The 15,362-nt window shown below is 35.9% G+C and overlaps 1 protein-coding gene across 3 annotated transcripts in view; it reads left to right on the plus strand.

The window, feature by feature from the left end:
• Positions 1–15,362, plus strand: part of MICU3 (mitochondrial calcium uptake family member 3) — a 110,673-nt gene that overhangs the window by 84,484 nt on the left and 10,827 nt on the right. For all 3 annotated transcript variants that reach the window (XR_006964431.1, XM_047092098.1, XM_047092099.1), the window contains exons 8-10: positions 2,096–2,191; positions 8,214–8,314; positions 8,783–8,954. Coding sequence is in view for 2 of the 3 variants with exons in the window: in XM_047092098.1 (XP_046948054.1) it covers positions 2,096–2,191; positions 8,214–8,314; positions 8,783–8,954 (369 nt within the window). In the remaining variant the exon portion in view is untranslated. The remainder of the gene's footprint in view (positions 1–2,095; positions 2,192–8,213; positions 8,315–8,782; positions 8,955–15,362) is intronic.

Genomic DNA, 15,362 nt, shown 5'->3' on the forward strand with positions numbered 1-15,362 from the left:
ACTAGTTTTGCATGTTCTGAAAATCTACCCTCGATTTCATCCCCCAAATTAATCCCTGAGTCATTATCAAAAATTAAATCCTGTCTCCTGAATAAACACACCTATGACTGTGCCAAGAAAATCACTGATGTATTAGCTTTTTCCCCCTCAGTACAAGGAATGACATATTAATATGAGGAATGACAATAATTGCTGTAAGAATATTGTCCCTTTCCCCAGAAACTCTATATAATCTAAAAGCCTATGGATAAAACAACATATATTGGCAGTTATAGCAATTCAGTTATATATTCTATCATAATTTAATCTTTGGAGCTAAATGTTGAGTGTGAAAGCTTTCTACAGGAGGGACCATTAAGCTGTTATGTTCTAAGTAAGATATTTTTATTGAAAAATATATTATCCTGATAGATAAATATATTATCCTGATAGATAAATATACATTCTTAAAATATTTTAAAATATGGGTAGCAAAAAGAGGAAAATAAAACATATCCCAATCTCATCATTCAGTATGTTTGAATACATTTACATCTTTTCTATGCTCAGAAAGTGTAGAGATCCACATCAGTATAGTCTATCAAACTAATTGTATCCCTTAATATGTTATGAACATCCTTCTGATGTCATCAGTGTTGGTGTGTGTGCATGTGTGTGTGCATGTGCGTGAGCGGCGATGGTGACCAGTGTTGGAAGGAGAGAGGCATGGCTTCACAAAGTGAATCATTCCTGTTACCCTCCAAATAACAGGGTAGTAAGCCTTATTTTCTAGTTTGATAGGTTTAACAATCCCTTTCTTTACCATAACCTTCTCAGTTACAATAAAAAAATGTATCCGTGTTGAAAATATTAAGATAATCTTTGCAGAGTACCTAATCTAGCTAACATTTACTGAGGTTCTACCATACTTATATAAAGACATGGACTTTGTTCTAAATTCAGCTGATTTTACTCACTTGGCTTATAATTGCTTAGTTACATTTTATTTTGTTACTAGAGGGGATGATGAGCAGATCCTCTGGTATATTGCTGCATTTACACTGATGGTAATAAGTACCTCTATGTTTATATAAGTGATTTCTGCTACATTATACATTATTATTAACATCTAAGATTCTATTAAAATATGAGCAGTAAGCAGTGTTTTTTTTTCTAATTAATAATAATGAAGTAAAGTTTAGTGTGTTGAAATAATTCCCAAATGCATTATGATTTTATTAGTGGCACCAGACTTTTAAAAATTAACACACACAAAAATAAAAATCATCAGCCGCTCCTAAGTACACCGAGCAGCATTTTCTTCTCACAATAACCAGAATACCAAGCCTGAGCACCTGTGAAATCTTCCCTGATAAACCGTGCCAGAAACTGCGTGTAATTATGTTTGTTTACAGAGACCCACGTTAAGCTTGTAGTTCTGCATTTTCATATGAAGATTAGACTGCATTTCTTACTGTTGGTATCCATCGCCTTCTTCAGTCTAGCCAGTACTGAGATAGAAGATTAGGAAGTCCTTCATCTATTCACAATAGACACAGCTACCAAATCCCTGAGTAACTTTAGGTGGCTTAACGTAAACTGGCATATTTATTTTGTATATGTTTTAGATTAGTTTCAGCTTTGTTCCTCTAAATATGAATGTGGTCATTTTGACTCTTTGATGCACTGACACAATGTACACTAGCCAACAATAACTGATTTTTAAATTAAGTATCATTTTTATAGGTCGCTACAAAATTACCAAAATATTCTCCAAATGAATTCACATAAGGTGTGAATAAAATGCTTATTTCACACTTTCTTAGAAGTTACGCATGTTTCGGTAGGCAGCATGGGGGAGGGCTGGGGAATGCGATTCTTTTTGACAAAGCCACATTGTACGTGGAAATAGTGGTTATATACCATTACACCTTTGAAAAAATACCCCGGGTTTACCAGCAATGTAATATAATACTGTTGTGCGCAGCAGAAAACAAAACAGGTAAGTTAATGTGTTTTCTTTTCAAGGTTGGCTAGAAGAGACTTAAAGTGTATAAATTATCATTCTTTGTGACTGTTCTTTAGATTTCAGATGTACTTCTTAAAACTTCTACAGGTACTTAAGACAGATGCTGAGGAACTGGTCTCCAGAAGCTATTGGGATACACTGAGACGTAATACAAGCCAAGCACTCTTTTCAGACCTCGCAGAGGTACAATTAAACCTCAAGCAGGACGTTGTACTATTTGCCGTTTTGTAAATCTGGTCTTCATTTCATTTCAGAGTTACAATGATGAAACCAGCAATAATTTTATATTTTCCCTTTTCTCCAGTAAAGCAATAATTCCCGTGTCCGAATGGTATGTTCGAATATGTCCTCTGTGCTGGCAGTGGCTGCAAAGCCACCTATAGTGGTCTATATTAAATCAACTTGTGACCTTCCAACTTAATTAAAAAGAAATATTGCTATTTTTAACTTAAGGCTCACTTTCAGGAAATTTGAAAGTACTATTTTATTGTTTCACTGAATCTTTTAACCTTATAATTTGCAATGTTACATGAAGGCTGAAACTTTTAACTTGGTAGAAGATAGCTAATGCTTTAGCGTATGGTAGATTTCAATATTAAATTTCCTAATATTAGCGTGTAGCTTACCAAGGGGGATAGGGGAGGTATGCTAGGAGAAGTCAGTCAAGGAAGGGAGGGCTATTTTAACTTGACACTGTTTAGGATTGCCAGTGCATGGAAAATTAAAAAGCGGACTGACGATTATTTGTTATTGTTCTTGAATTCCCTAGAGACATGCACCTTATTGCTGCACTCAGGTGGGGTGCTCCCACCACCGACTCATTATGCTGCTGTTATTAGGGATTTTTCATTTGTTTTGTTTTGTTAGCGATTTGTCATTTTTAAAGATGGGCTATGTCTTTTACATTAAACACTATTTTATATTTTCTATTAATTTTTAAGAACTTTATTAGAAATGGCTGTCAGTCTTACCACAAAGAACTTTTCAGTAAATACTGAGGTATATTTTTCATTATTTTTCTCTTTAAAGTTAGCTTCTCATTTCTTTTTCTAACTTTGACTTTTTTTTTACATTTTTTAATGTTTATTTATTAAACAGAGAGAGCGAGACAGAGTGTGAGTTGGGGAGGGACAGAGAGGGAGGGAGACACAGAATCTGAAGCAGGTTCCACACTCTGAGTTGTCAGCACAGAGCCCAACGTGGGGCTTGAACTCACGGACTGCGAGATCATGACCTGAGCCAAAGTCGGATGCCCAACCGACTGAGCCACCCAGGCAGCCCTAAACTTTGACTTAAAAATTACACCTAAAAATCTGAAGACGCGAACAGGAATCCAGGTGTGACTTCTGTTACCCATATACAGTGTTACCCTGTTGGCACCCCTAGGCTAGGCAAACACTTGGCAATGTTAGTTTTGTCAATTGTGCTCAATTTTAAAATACAAAAACATAAATAAAGCATTTTCCCTTTCTCCAATTTACCTCTGATATGTAAATATGATGTAATTATGACCAGTAACTAACCCTTTAAAATTGCCTTTTAATTTGAACCATTTTTAAGGCATAACGTGGTCATTGATGTTCCATTTACAGGTATGTTAGAAGTACTTACTTCTGTAATCATTTGTGCAGGCACGTGGTAGTAAATGCCTGAAATAAGAGCAACTGGGGACATGAGCCCTGGAGTCCTACAGCCCAACTGGGACCTAGCTTCAAACTAACAGTCGTGTCCCTGCTCCCTTTCCATCGGAGACTGTCCACCTCTCAGCCTCCAGCCTGTCTTTAATCTAAGAAATTCCCACAGTTGGACACAATCTGCTAATTCGATGTTGAATTTAATCCAGATCTGGGGAGGTTTAATATCAGAAGACCAGTCAGCTCTTACATATACTCAAAGATTATATGTATGCATAAGACCTTTTGAAGATGTTTTTCACTCGTCAGAGGTGTGCTGGAGCTAGATTTTATGGCTTCCTAGAGCTAATTCTGCACATCTCTTCCCAATTCAACATTCCATGGCATCCTGTTGGTCCTTGAAAGTGGCCATGATAGAGGAATTAATACCATAGAAATTGGCCAACACTACAAATCGGGGTTGTTGGGTTTTTTTTTCCTAAAGAGCTTGTGTACTAGCACACTATTGGCTATGATCAACCTACACTTCACTCATAAGATGCTAGATTATTTAATGAATTGATTCAAACATCATGAAAGTAGATCGGATAGAAGAAAGAAGAAAACAAAACTTATATTGTCTTCTAAAGTAAAATAATTATTTGGGGATTATCTCTGTTACTACCGTCCCACATGAGAGAGGATAATTGAGAATTAACTGTAGTTAAGTTACAGCTCATCGTAATTCCTTATCGGTTCCTACTGATGCCAGTGTACATCGAATTGTTTATAGTATCAGTATTTCAGAATTCACATTAGTTTGAAAGAAAGCTTAGAAATCTGTTTGATATGCCACCCTTGGATAGAGTTTGATAAGATTATTATACCACTGTAATCAATAAAAATATGTTGAAAGATATTTTAAAAATTTGGAATATTTGACATTTTTAATTCCATGCAAATGTATTAATTTATTTTATTTTTGATGAAATCTTTTAAAGTAATTTTTAAGCCCCAAAAGATAAGGGTCTTTCATAAATGGCCATAGGGTTCTTTTGTGGCTTTTTCTTGCTTTGTTATGAAAACACCTGAATTCATTTTATTTTAACAACGAGCACAAGAATCAAAGGGATAAAGTCTCTATTTTGTCCCAACTCCCCTGTGATGTAAGTTACATAACACTGCCAGGATACTAAGGGCACTGGTATAGTTTTCAATGACTCCCAACAGTGCTCTGTTTCATTGAATGGGGGGAGAAAAGTTTTCACCATTTCCATTTTCTAATTTTTTTTCTCTAATGTCAAACTGTTACTTATGCCTCTGTGGGTCTGGATTATCTGGATAAGTGCAACCTAAGTCTAATAAGATTTTGATGATGAAAGACTGTAAACAAAGATCTGCTCTGTTCAGTGGGCATGAGAAAAGCTGGAAGAATGAGGTCATTATTTAAAACCTGTGTAAAACAAAGCCATCTCATTTCACTGTCTCAGGTCTTGAGGTAGAGGACATCACAGCACTAAAGGAAAACATTTCATGAGGGTGTTATCAGAGTTCACTAACTTTTGGTGTTCTCATTTGAAGGCTTTTTTTTTCAGGTCTATATAACATATATGGGCAGTTTCAGTTAACAAAAGAAGTAAGAGTGCACCATGTAAAACTTTTTTTGCCTTAAGCTTCAACACTATCATCTTTTCTGTCTCGTCTAGTCCTTTTTCAACTTCTTGAAATATATTGATTTGGCAAAAATAAACAATAGCCAACATTTGTTGAGCATTTACAGTATGCCAGTTATAGTGCTAAATGATTTACATGTGTTACCTGAGCCTCACAACACTTCAAGGTAGGTACTGTTATTATTCCTGAGGGTAATAATGTCCTCAGAGAGGTTAACTTCCCAAGGTCACCTAACTAAGCGGTTGAAATTCAGGATCCGAAGCCAGAAATCTGACACTTGAGCTCACCGTCTTCTGTGCTCACCACACCACTGCTTATTTGTGAAGTAAGCAGCTTTTTCTAGAACACCATGGCCCCTCTTTTTACCCACTTTATACCTCCCCCACATTCCCTTCCTCTAGCTTCTAGATGAATCCCCCCCCCCGTTCTTCATGCTGACTTCTGATTGGATAGAGCTTCCACATGATGCTCCATTTAGTCATGCCTTCTCAAATATTTCCTCCCCCTGCTTCCTTAAGCTGTTCCATGCATAATGATGGATTAGACTTGATGATACATAATCACAAAAGAATGTTTATAATTAACATGAGAAATCTCTTTTTTCCCAAAGGTCTTAATGCTTTACACCAGAGCAGCTTATGACTGCCAATAATAACACTTGTATACTTGACTTACATTCATATCCTAATTTTATCCTTACATTCATTGTCATAGGTAGGTTTGTGCCTCTTGTATAGATAAGGAAGCTAAAGGTCAAGAGATCCATAAACTCAGATCTTCTGATTTTAAATCCTGTCCTTAATGGCAGTCTGCCTCCTCCACCTAAAGCCACTGGTGGAAGTAATAGTGCCTTTTGAGTGCCTTTTGGAAATTATACTTGTCTGCGATCAGTAGGGAGTTCTGAAAGGCTGGCACCACTCATATTCCTCAACATCCATCATCTGCTTGTTCAGTAAGGTATATTTAAAAGATAGTATGGGACACCTGGCTTCCAGGCTGTGGTGTTTTCTCCCTGGCGATCAGATCTTCAAAGAAGTTGGATATATTACAGGAAACTTCTAAGTTATTCCAACTCCTGAAAATCCTGGGAGTTGTCAGCAAACTAAGAAGCAGTAGAGATCTTTCAAACCAGTTAAAGGAGGTTATATGCTAGGGATTACCTAGGAAAATCCAAGCTAAATAAATATAAATAAGACCTATAGTCTTACTAAAGAATTTCACCAATCTGAGATCATTTAAAGTGGAAGATACCTTACATGTTGGAGTTTTTAAGAAAGACCTGAGTAATCACCGTAGCAAAGAGACCACTTTAGAAAAACAGGGATTAAAAGAAGGCGTGTGGGAGGGAAAAGACAAATCACGAGATGTAGTCTCTATAACATTGAACTAGTCATTAGTAGTTAATAATAGTTGGTCTAGGGAGAAGGGAAATAAAGATCCAACAAATATTATGAAGGATAAAATTGCTGTCTTCATGAAAGATTGGGAAGAGAACTATAAAGAATCAAAGGATTACCAAAAGTTAATGTGTGGAAGATGGGTAAGATGAGACATTTTGTCAGGGAACACAGATCACAACTTACTCCTTTGTAGAGAAGTATATGCTATTTCTTCTGTTTTCTATAAAATGCCGACAGAATTCTCACCAAGAAGTAATATTTCAGATATGTACTTTTAGATGGATATTTATGACTGTGTTTTTTTTTTAATACAGAAAATAGTAGTTCTTATTTGACCTCTTATTTTTCTTACATTCTCCAAGATAATATATGGGAGAGTTCCGGTCATTTGAATTTTAATTTTTATACCTGAGTTTATAAGATAGGTATAAGTTATTGGCCAAGTGAGGAAGGAAGGAGAGAAGAGAAGGAAGAGAAAAGAATCAAAGGGGAGAGAGGGGGAAAAAAAGGAAAATTGATATCACTACATTAAAGGAAAGGACTGTTTTCATAGGCCAGTAAACTTTATAAGGACTAGAATTATGTGATTTTAAGAACACGCTTGTTGGAAATTGCAGGAAAAAGTCCTCTGGAATTAATTTCTTATCCATTCAAAAAATAATGTAAGACTTTTAAACAAAATTATAGATGGTGTAATTTCCAAAGTAATAGTTTCAAAATATAGTATCTTCAATTTATTTTTTTTATTTTATTTTCTTTTTTTTAAATTTTTTTTCCAACGTTTATTTATTTTTGGGACAGAGAGAGACAGAGCATGAAGGGGGGAGGGGCAGAGAGAGAGGGAGACACAGAATCGGAAACAGGCTCCAGGCTCTGAGCCATCAGCCCAGAGCCCGACGCGGGGCTCGAACTCACGGACCGCGAGATCGTGACCTGGCTGAAGTCGGACGCTTAACCAACTGCGCCACCCAGGCGCCCCTTCAATTTAAAGTATCATAAATGTGGAATACAAAAGGAAAATGTGATGCTTAAAGGAATCTATTTTGTGAAGCTTCTGACAGTTCTTTTGTCAGCCCCATGTTTCGTACATCTGAAGAATTTACCTCCTTTGACATCCTTAAAAAACATTGATTTTTTGGGTTGACTAGGAAAATCCAAACTAAATGACTTATATAGTGAGAAAACATTTAGGTGATTAGTAAAGGATTTCAGCTATCTTAGATAATTTAAAATACAGATAACCTATATGTATACTTTGAGTTTGAAAACTCCTTAAAATATAATCCTAATCTTTAAAATTTTTTGAGGATAAAGATCAATTTCAGTCATATTTCTGTTTTCAAATATTGAACTTCATTTTGCCTATAATGGCATTTATTAATGCACCCTTATGCTTTTCATTGTAATGTTAATGTTTGTATGTTCTTGGTATTTATATGGTGATAAAATTCTTTGAGGGATGTTGGGTATCCCTACTCTGTTTATTGCAGCTAACCTTTAAATTGTGATTTTTTTAAGCGTGCTGATGACATTACAAGTTTGGTAACAGATACTACACTTCTTGTGCACTTTTTTGGAAAGAAAGGAAAAGCTGAGCTCAACTTTGAAGATTTTTATAGGTGAGCTTACCTTTATATTTGTATTGAAAAATGTTAACATGCTGAAGTCAGAAAGGTCTCTAGGAACGATCTGGTGCAGAAATACTCACCTCTTGGCTGCTTTCATCTTAACTGAATATATCTGTATAACAAATACGCACTTCCATCAGTACCAGCATACTAGTGGTTATCTTGGTAAGTGTAATAGGAAGTTGCTGAATGATAAGAAATGCCTGGATATCTGGATTGATTATGTCCTGTATATTCCTGAGAAGGTATCTCCCCAACTCCTTAGTCTCAGTGAACCACATTAGTAAACATGGATATAGTGTCAATGTAGTAATCGCCTGGCACTGCACAGTAACTCTCGAAAGTCTCATTGCTCCCCTGCAAGGTCTTTGTGTTATCCCCATTTCACAGATGGGGAAGCCAAAGCCCCCACCATCACTCTTCATTGATCATATTCATTCTTTATATATTTTGTCATAGATTCATGGATAACCTACAAACGGAAGTTCTAGAAATAGAATTCCTTTCCTACTCTAATGGGATGAACACTATCAGTGAAGAAGATTTTGCTCATATTCTTTTACGATATACAAATGTGGAAAATACATCAGTATTTTTGGAAAATGTGCGTTACAGTATACCTGAAGAAAAGGTATCTAATCACCCATATCTATTTTGTTACATATGATACTATCTTGTAATTATATAGGTCTATAAAATATATTGTCTTTTTCTTAATTCTTTTTCTCTGCTATGGATTAATAGATATTTCGGATATATTTCATTCTTTTTTCCTCAGTGTCCTAAGTGCTCTGGCTAATTTTCAAAATTTGATTAATGTAAAATTCTGGGTCAATATCCATGTCTTTCTTAGAAATGCTGAAAACCTTTAAGATTATTAGCAGTTGTGTAATTCAAATTATGAATATAATTTTTGAAGAGAATTCTACTGAGCTATATGCTTTGACTACCACATCAACATCACCTCATATAAAACAGTTTATATCGACATCATTTCAATAACACTTAATTCCATAATATCCTTAAAAAAAGGTCATTTGAAGACAGCCTTTGATGAGTGAGGGATCTTATCAGGAAGTGAAGTGAGGTTTTCAAAGAGTTTGGATGGCACGAATGGTTAAGAACCTGGGACAACTGATTGTCTATTTGTTTAGCAGCAAATGTGTTGTCAGCAATTCTGAGCAGTCGCATTATCTAGTGGTATTTGAATGCATCATTGCAACCAAATGGAACTGGTGTTACAAGTACCCCTTCAAGCATGAGATGTTTTGGATATATTGCCTTCTATTTGTGTTTATAGAAGGATCAAGTTAATCTATCCAAGAAAAACTTGCAAATAGTTTGACTTTGTTTAAAGTGGCTACACTGTGACAGTGCTAACAATTCTCCAGGTCTCCTACGGAATGAGAAAAAAAGGCTTGATGCATTTGGCCATTAGTTTACATAATCTCTTAGAGGACTTTTATCTGTTTTGTATGATAAACTGAATTTTTTCCAATTGATACCCAGATCCCTAAAAATAAATATCGGAAATTGTACTACTTTGTCAATCTGCTAGAATATTTAGAGCTTTAATGAATCTGCTTTTCTTTGTCTTTTACCAAATGGAAACAGCAATCTGTAACTCAAAAAGTTCAGTTCCAGGGTAAAGAGTGTATGGGAACGCTTATACTGTTTTTGCAACTTATACATCAAAAAATTATCTGAAAATAAAAAGTTTTCCTTTAGGCTAAATTCAGTTTCTGAAAACTTAAAATTGATAGAAGTATCTTAGTTTTACAAATCATTACAGTTAAAAAAAAAAAAAAAGAAAGAAAATTTGGCAAATGAACCAGCATCAATTCTCCTGATGTTTGTTTGGTTTGATATTACGTCATCAATCCTTAGAACAGACTTCCAGATATTGACATTTTTTCTTTTAGAAAAAGTGAAGCCGAGTCTTCTCAGATACTTAGACACTTGTTCAGGGAATCAAACCCAAGACTGTAAGCCAATGATACTCCTACCACACCCTACTTATATCTTTCCCTTCCTCTCATTTCTCATCCATTTCCTTCCAAAAGAATAACAGGTACTGCTACTTGGATAGCACTTGACATTTCTAAAATACTTTAATTTTCATCCATGTATCTAGCAGATATTGGGCATCAACCATTTATGAGACCTTATTCTAGCTACTGTAGATAAAGTGACAAGATCAGCAAAATCCTTCTCATGGAAATACCTCTTAGTGGAGAGACACAATAAACAAGTAAACAAAAAATAAATAAATGATTTATTTCCAGAGAATGATAGATGTTAAACAAAAGTCATGAGGACTGGAAAAGGAGATGGACTGTTGGGGAAAGGTTTTTTTGAAGAGGTAGCTTTTGAGGAAAGACTGTGAGGAATGACCTATGCAAAGAGGCAGAGGAAACAGCAAATACCAAAGGCGTGGGCACAGAAAAAGCTGAGTTTATTTGAGAAATTGCAAAATAGGGTAAAGTAAGGGCATAGGAAAGTAGTAGGAGATGGAGAGACTGAGATGGGTTAGGTCTTCGAGGAATTTAGATTTTATTCTAATGGTGATTGTAAGAGTGATGGGACACTACTACATTATTAAAATTTGAAACAGGAGTCAGCAAACTACCTACCTCCTCTGTTTTCAGAAATAATATTTTATTGGAACATAGCCACACTCATTCTTTGAATGTATCGTCTGTGAATGCTTTTGTGCCCTAATAGTAGAGTTGAGTAGTTGCAGCAAAGACTATATTCCTAAACAAATAAAAATACTTCCCTTCTGGTCTACTCTAGGAAAAGTTTGGTAGCCTTGCTTTAGAACATAGGCCTGTGTGCATTCATCCGTCAAGTATTTATTCAACATGCATTCACTGTCTGCTGTGACACCTAAATATGATGTGACTCATGGGCCACATATGATCTGATTCCTCCTTCAAAAGATCATCATGGCTGGTATATTCAGAGTACACTTCAGCTGGCCCAGCTTTGAAAGGAAGAGGCAAGTTAGGATATTGTTATAGGAGTGCAGGTAAGAGATGAGCATGGCATGGACCAGGGTGAATGTAGGGAAAGGTGGTGAGAAATTGGATCATTTAAAGAGGAGAGCTGATAGAACTTGCTGCTGGATTAGATTTCAATGTGAAGGAAAAAGAAGTATCAAGAATTCCTAGGGTTTTGGCCTGAAACACATTGTGAAACAGCGGTACCATTTACTGAGCTAAGCAAGACTTCAAGTTTGGGGTTTTAGGAAAGAATTAATGGTTTCATTTTGGACAATTTAAGTTTGAGATTCCTATGAGATATCTCAATGAAGAAGTTATGTACGCAATTGGATATGTGACTCTAGCATTTAGGGGTGTAGTCATTAGTGTATAGACCTCCAAATTATGTCATTCCTCTCCAGCCTTTAGTAATCATTGTCAATTTCCTGTCTCAGTGGATTTACTTATTGTGACTATTTCATATAAATAGAATCATGCAATATGTGACCTTACATGGTTGGCTTCTTTCATCATATTTTTGAGGTTCACGCATGTAGTAACTTGTATCAGTACTCCATTCCTTGTTATGGCTGAATTATGCTCCATTGTATGTATACTGTTTGTTTATCCATTCATTTGTCCATAGACATATATATATATATATATATATATATATATATATATATATAAATTTTTAGTTATAGCCATCCCAGCAAGTATGAAGCAGTATCTATGTAATTACCATTACCTTCACCCTAAATGGAATTCTTTATTTCTTCATATAGCTTTGAGTTAGATTCTGGTTTCCTTTCTTTTCAGCCTCAGTGACTCCCTTTTGCATTTCTTGTAGGATAGATCTGCTAGTAACGAACCCCCTTGAGTTTTATCTGAGAATGTCTTACTTTCTTCATTTTTCAAGGATAGTTTTGCCACATGTTGTTTACCTGAGAACATCTTAATCATTTCTGAAGGATAGCTCTGACACATACAGAATTCTACCACCTACAGAATGGTTGGATGTTTTTCTTTTAACACTTGAACTGTCCTACTTACTTTTGGTCTCATGGTTTCTGATGAGAAATCAGCTGTTCGTCTTATTGAGGATCCCTTCTCTATGAAGAATCACTTCTCTCCTGCTGCTTTCAAGATGGCCTTTGTCTTTTGACAGTTTGAGTATGTGTCTTGGTATGGATCTTTTCAGTTCTTCCTGCTTCAAGTTCATAAAACTTCTTGAACGTGTAGACTTAGGTCTTACATCAAATTTTTGAGGTTTTCAATCATTATTTGTAAAACTATTCTTTCTGCTGTCTTCTCCCCTTTTATTTCTGGAAGTCCCATAATTTGGGTATTGGTACACTTGATGGTGTCCCCAGGTTCCTTAGGTTCTGTTAATTTTCCTCATTTTTTTTTTCTTTCTGTTCCTCAGACTGAATACTTTTAACTATTCTATCTTCAAGTTTGCAGATTCTCTATTTTGCGTATTTAAATCTATTGCTGAATACCTACTCAACTTTGTGTTTTCGGTTATAGTACTTTTCAGCTCCAGAATTTTTATTTGGTTCCTTTTTACAATTTCTATCTTGATATTCTCAATTTGTTCATAGGTAGTTTTCCTGATTTCCTTTAGTTCTTTATCCATAGTTTCCTTTAGCTCTTTTGAGTGTATTTTAGTTGATTCAGAGTCTTTGTCTATTTAGTCCAATGATTGGACTTCTTCAGGGATGGTTTCTGTTGATGTATTTTCCTGATGAATAGGCCATATTTTCCTAATTCTTTGTATGCATTGTAATTTTTTGCTAAAACCTAACCATTTTGAATATTATACTGTGTTAACTCTGAAAAACCAAACTCTCCCCTACAGCTGTATACGCAAAATAGCTTGGCGAAGTCACTAAATAAATGGGGGAAAGTGCATTTCTTGTCATGTATAGTCACTGAAGACTCTGTTCTGTTATCTAAGTGATTAGCCAGAGAACTGACAGAGATCCTTACATCCCAGAGCCAGGAAGAAAAACCTAGAGTGTTCTCTTTGAAACTCAGCTCTGAGCTGGAGCATTCCTCCTGCACTGACCCAGACTACCGAAGCCTCTTCCTTTGCCTTCATCTCCTGCCGCCACAAAGCCCACAGATCTGCAAGAGGTGGTAACCTAACATCCGTAGGTATCTTCAAAGCATGTGGTAGTTCCTGGTTACGTTTAATTTCCCAGGTATCTACAGTGTCCCTGTTAGCCCCTATTCTAATACCATTCTCCTCAGCCTTCCCTTTGTCAAGTTTTTGGATTCTGTCTGCCACCTGTCCCGTCTGTCACCCCTTGTGTCAGGCAGGCACAGAGTGTGCATGTCTTTAAATCTTTTGATAGATGTCACTGTCCCCAGGAAAGCCCAGAAGGGAGGGGCAAAACAAAAGTCAGCCTCTTCACTAGTCCCTCAGAGAACTACCATACAGGTCAAATCGCATGTGGTAACATTTTAATAACAACATTTTAATTACCAATACATTTTATATTAAATAACACAACATTTAATAATCACATACCATAGTAGCCCTCTGGCACCAGGAAGCCACGCCGGGAACATCAGCACTATCCCACGCACCAAAAGATAAAAATGGTAGTTCAGTGGACAGAAACACCACAGTGCTCTCTCCCTGAATTCCAGCTACCCTTCTCTTCATTAACCAGTCCCCTCCTTGCTATAAACTATGGATTAGATTCCAGAGTTTGAAAAAAGTTAATCCTGTCAGTCTTTCCCAGCTAATGGCTGTTTCAATGGAGGGACCAATTCTTTAAGCACCCTACCCTGCCATTTTCCATGGCATGACTCCCCCCAGTCTCGTCCTAGTCTTCTAATAATTATTTCACGCTTATGTACCTCAACCAAAGATAAACAGGTGCACACACTGGGAGCTCCATCATGGCTGCAGATAGAGCATGGTATCTGCCGGTACAACCAGTGTAATCACACTGCAGCTTGAGATCTACAGCATTTTCTAGTTTGTCTCTTGATTGAATTATGTCTTATCAACTCTCGGTTTTGTTCACTGAGGCCTTGCCACAGTTCCATCCAAATGGACTTACACATGCTTTTTCACATCCTGAATGACACATTTCAATAGTATATGTAAATTTTTATTATAAAAGACACATAACATAAAATTTACCATTTCTCCCTTTTAACTATTTTAAAGAGTAAAATTTGGAGGCATTCTGTTCACAATGTTATACAATCATCATTAGTACTAGTTCCAGAACTTTTTCATCATCTTAAACAGAAACCCCATAACCCGTTAAGCAGTCACTCCTCAGTTCACCTCCCCCTAGCCCATGGCAACCACTAATCTGCTTTGTTTCTATGAATTTATCTATAATGGATATTCATAAAAGTGCAGTCATATAATTTGTAATCCGTTATGTCTGGCTTCTTTAACTTAGCATAACTTTTTCAAAGTTCATCCATATTTTAGCAAATAATGGCGCTTCATTGCTTTTTATTGCCAAATACTACTTTATTGTATAGATATATCACATTTCCTCTGTTTGTCAGTTGGTGAATTGTTTCTGAGTTGTTTCCAGTTTGACTATTCAAATAATGCTGTTATGAATATTCGTATACGATTTTTTCATGTGGACTTGTGTTTTGAACTGTCAGAGAATTAGATATATACTTCAGGGTAAATAGCTGGGTCACATGGCATCCTTAATTTTTAACATTTTAAGGAACTACCAAACTGTTTTCCACAGTAGCCACAGCATCTTATAATCTCATTAATAATGTCTGAAGTTTCTAATGTTTCTACATTTTTCTCCACAGTAACACTTGTTATTGCTTGCCTTTTTAATTTTAGCTATCCTAGTGGATGTGCAGTGGTATCATTGTGTTTCAGTATGCATTTCCCCAGTGAATAATGATGTTGAGCATCTTTTCCTGTGCTTGTTGGCCATTTGTCTATCTTCTTTGGAAAAATATCTATTCAAGTCTTTTGCCTATTTTTTAATCGTGTTGTCTTTATGTTACTGATTTTTTTTACTTTTATTTTTTTATTTTCTTCATTTTTT

This window comes from Lynx rufus, unplaced genomic scaffold (assembly GCF_022079265.1).
Source record: "Lynx rufus isolate CCGP_SWC_20201006 ecotype Redwood Valley unplaced genomic scaffold, mLynRuf1.p SCAF_3, whole genome shotgun sequence".
In the NCBI taxonomy this organism is placed as follows: domain Eukaryota; kingdom Metazoa; phylum Chordata; class Mammalia; order Carnivora; family Felidae; genus Lynx; species Lynx rufus.